Below are 769 nucleotides of genomic sequence, written 5' to 3' on the forward strand. Positions count from 1 at the left end.
AACTTTAGAAATCCGTTAGCTAAAAAGTATTTCATACATGTTCATAAGTGTGTATTGAATTATTTTTTGGATTTGGGATAGGATAAGAATAGTGATATAACCATAATTTTACTTGTATTTCGGGAGTTACTAAAAGCATACTTTCATAACTTAGATTCCATGACTAGCGGTTCATTTAGGGAGTGGAGTAGAGACCAGAAAGAGAGGTACCTACACTGATTTGAGAACCAGTCTGGGAACCACTTACACCACCACCAACTTGGAAGCTACTTCCTGAACCAATATTACCTTCTGCAAATCCTCCGCTCACTGTACCAAATCCGCTGCCTACACCAGCTCCACCTACTCCTCCGCTAATTGTTCCAAATCCACTGCTCGCACCAACTCCACCCACTCCGCTAACCGTTCCAAATCCACTGCCTCCTACTCCAGCCACTCCTCCAGTGTTACCACCTAATCCAGCGCCGGCGGCTCCAATTACTTGTCCACCAGCTTCAGCAGCTGAACCAAGGGCAGTATTGAGATCCACACCAATGGGTAGAGTTGGGTTCTCACCCTCTTCATAATTGACGAAGTAGATTTCAGGATCAGATGGAGGATGAGCAGGTACCTCGATAACACGCTGAGCTTGTTCGTCCTTTTTGTTGAGTACATAGACGATGTTCTCCTGCCTTGGTGGAGGAACAACGATAGGTTCAGGTCCTTCTCCTTCTTCGGGAAGTCGCACGAACAGGATATTATGATCAACTCTTGTTGAATATGTTAAGAG

At 44.7% G+C, this 769-nt stretch overlaps 1 protein-coding gene across 1 annotated transcript in view; it reads right to left on the minus strand.

Moving 5' to 3' along the window:
• Positions 1-175: 175 nt before the first annotated feature.
• LOC119587275 (pupal cuticle protein 36-like) overlaps positions 176-769 on the minus strand; it is a 1416-nt gene continuing 822 nt past the window's right edge. Inside the window, exon 2 of the mRNA XM_037936028.1 lies at positions 176-749. Within this exon, the coding sequence (XP_037791956.1) occupies positions 176-749 (574 nt within the window). The remainder of the gene's footprint in view (positions 750-769) is intronic.

The sequence above is a fragment of the Penaeus monodon genome, chromosome 22, assembly GCF_015228065.2.
Source record: "Penaeus monodon isolate SGIC_2016 chromosome 22, NSTDA_Pmon_1, whole genome shotgun sequence".
Taxonomy (NCBI): domain Eukaryota; kingdom Metazoa; phylum Arthropoda; class Malacostraca; order Decapoda; family Penaeidae; genus Penaeus; species Penaeus monodon.